At 50.5% G+C, this 1444-nt stretch overlaps 1 protein-coding gene across 1 annotated transcript in view; it reads left to right on the top strand.

Moving 5' to 3' along the window:
- Positions 1–1146, top strand: part of rpp30 (ribonuclease P/MRP 30 subunit) — a 5666-nt gene extending 4520 nt beyond the window's left edge. The window contains exons 9-11 of the mRNA XM_005743406.2: positions 40–120; positions 199–273; positions 910–1146. Coding sequence (XP_005743463.1) covers positions 40–120; positions 199–273; positions 910–947 — 194 coding nt within the window. The 3' untranslated portion in view covers positions 948–1146. The remainder of the gene's footprint in view (positions 1–39; positions 121–198; positions 274–909) is intronic.
- Positions 1147–1444: the final 298 nt, after the last annotated feature.

The following is a 1444-nucleotide window of genomic DNA, read 5'->3' as shown; positions in this document are numbered from 1 at the left end:
CTACTGCGTGTGGTGTTGTGGTCCTGATGCTCCTCCTCAGAGCTCTGCTGTTCGGTTTGTCAGACGGAGACGCCAAAGAAGCCGTCTCGTCCACCTGCAGAGCCGCTCTGCTGCACGCAGGTGAGCACCCGGTGCTGCACCTGCACCTGTGAGCAAGCACGAACCCTCTCAGGAAACACTTTGTTTGTTTGTGGTCAGAAACCAGGAGGACAGCCAGCGGAATCATCTACACCACGAGGAGCCAGCAGGAGGCGCCACAGGGCTCAGTAGACGGTAGGTTTAAGTCCGGTTATCTTTACAGATGTTACAGATGTTTGTGCTCTGTGGCGATTGAGCTGCGGTGGAATAAAGTGATGATGAGCGAGTCAAACACCTCTTGAAACTGGCTGATATCAGACACGTCCATGTGCTGGACGTCCGTCCTGAATGTCACCTGGATGTTCGGGTTTATTGAAACATTTCTTCCTGAAGAAGTGACCTGAGCCGGCTGCAGCGGGACTCACGGTCAGGAATACTCATTTCCCCCACAGACGGTCGTCTCTAAGCCCGTGTGACTGAAGCTTCAGTCCAACACTGACGGACGGCCGAACGTCATGTGATCAATGGCCACGTCTGCACAACCTCAATAACAGCATCAGAGGAAATGACCCCGGCCCTGAGATGGTCGCTCTTGGAAACAGACGTTTGTTTTATTCAAAGTTTGGTCATTCTGTGGTCAGAAAGGAGGACATGTCCAGGATGTGTTCTCTGGATGGCAACTTCTGAATGTTCCAGCGTGTAGCAACATAACCGGAACCCAGAGTGGGGTCCTGTGTACCACCGAGTGGGCTTCGGAGTACTGATTGTAAGCTGTGTCATCAGTGCTGAAGATAAACAGGTAACTGACCAGGTGTGTTTCTACCCGAACAGGTGAAACTCCAGCAGCCAAGAGAGCCAAACCAACGTGACCGCGAGAACGACCGACATCGGAGGAGGAGGGGACTGTCAGTTGTGTAGGGGGCGTGGCCGATAGCGGTGGAGGGTGGGGCATACAGTGGAGGAGGGCGGGCCAACTCCGGTTTCTTCTCCTGCCTTTTTTTTTCAAATTGTTGATGTTTTTTTTGTTTCTGCTGACAGTTTAAAGCAAATTCTGAGTTTAATAAACAGTTTGAAGAATTCACATTTGTCTCTGTGCAGCAGGGCCTCTGCTTCCATCCTCTGTGCTCCCCAACAATTCAAACAAAAAGTCCATTTATATGCAGATGAAACTGGTTTTTATTTACAATCATATGGAAATTTGGACTGTGCAGCTCTGTGAGGACCAAACTGTGACTCAGCAGCTTGTAGAAGCTCCATTATCATCAGCATTAATGGTTTGCTGTGGTTCACTCAGCTTCGTCTCATCGAGGTTTGCAACGTTCATTCATGCACTGCTCTCTGAGCTCTGACTGGACCGTAGCAGCAG

This window comes from Pundamilia nyererei, unplaced genomic scaffold (assembly GCF_000239375.1).
Source record: "Pundamilia nyererei isolate P.nyererei 1_Seehausen unplaced genomic scaffold, PunNye1.0 scaffold00131, whole genome shotgun sequence".
Lineage (NCBI taxonomy): Eukaryota > Metazoa > Chordata > Actinopteri > Cichliformes > Cichlidae > Pundamilia > Pundamilia nyererei.
Note: the sequence above shows the minus strand (reverse complement) of the source record. Positions and strands in the feature narration are given on the sequence as shown.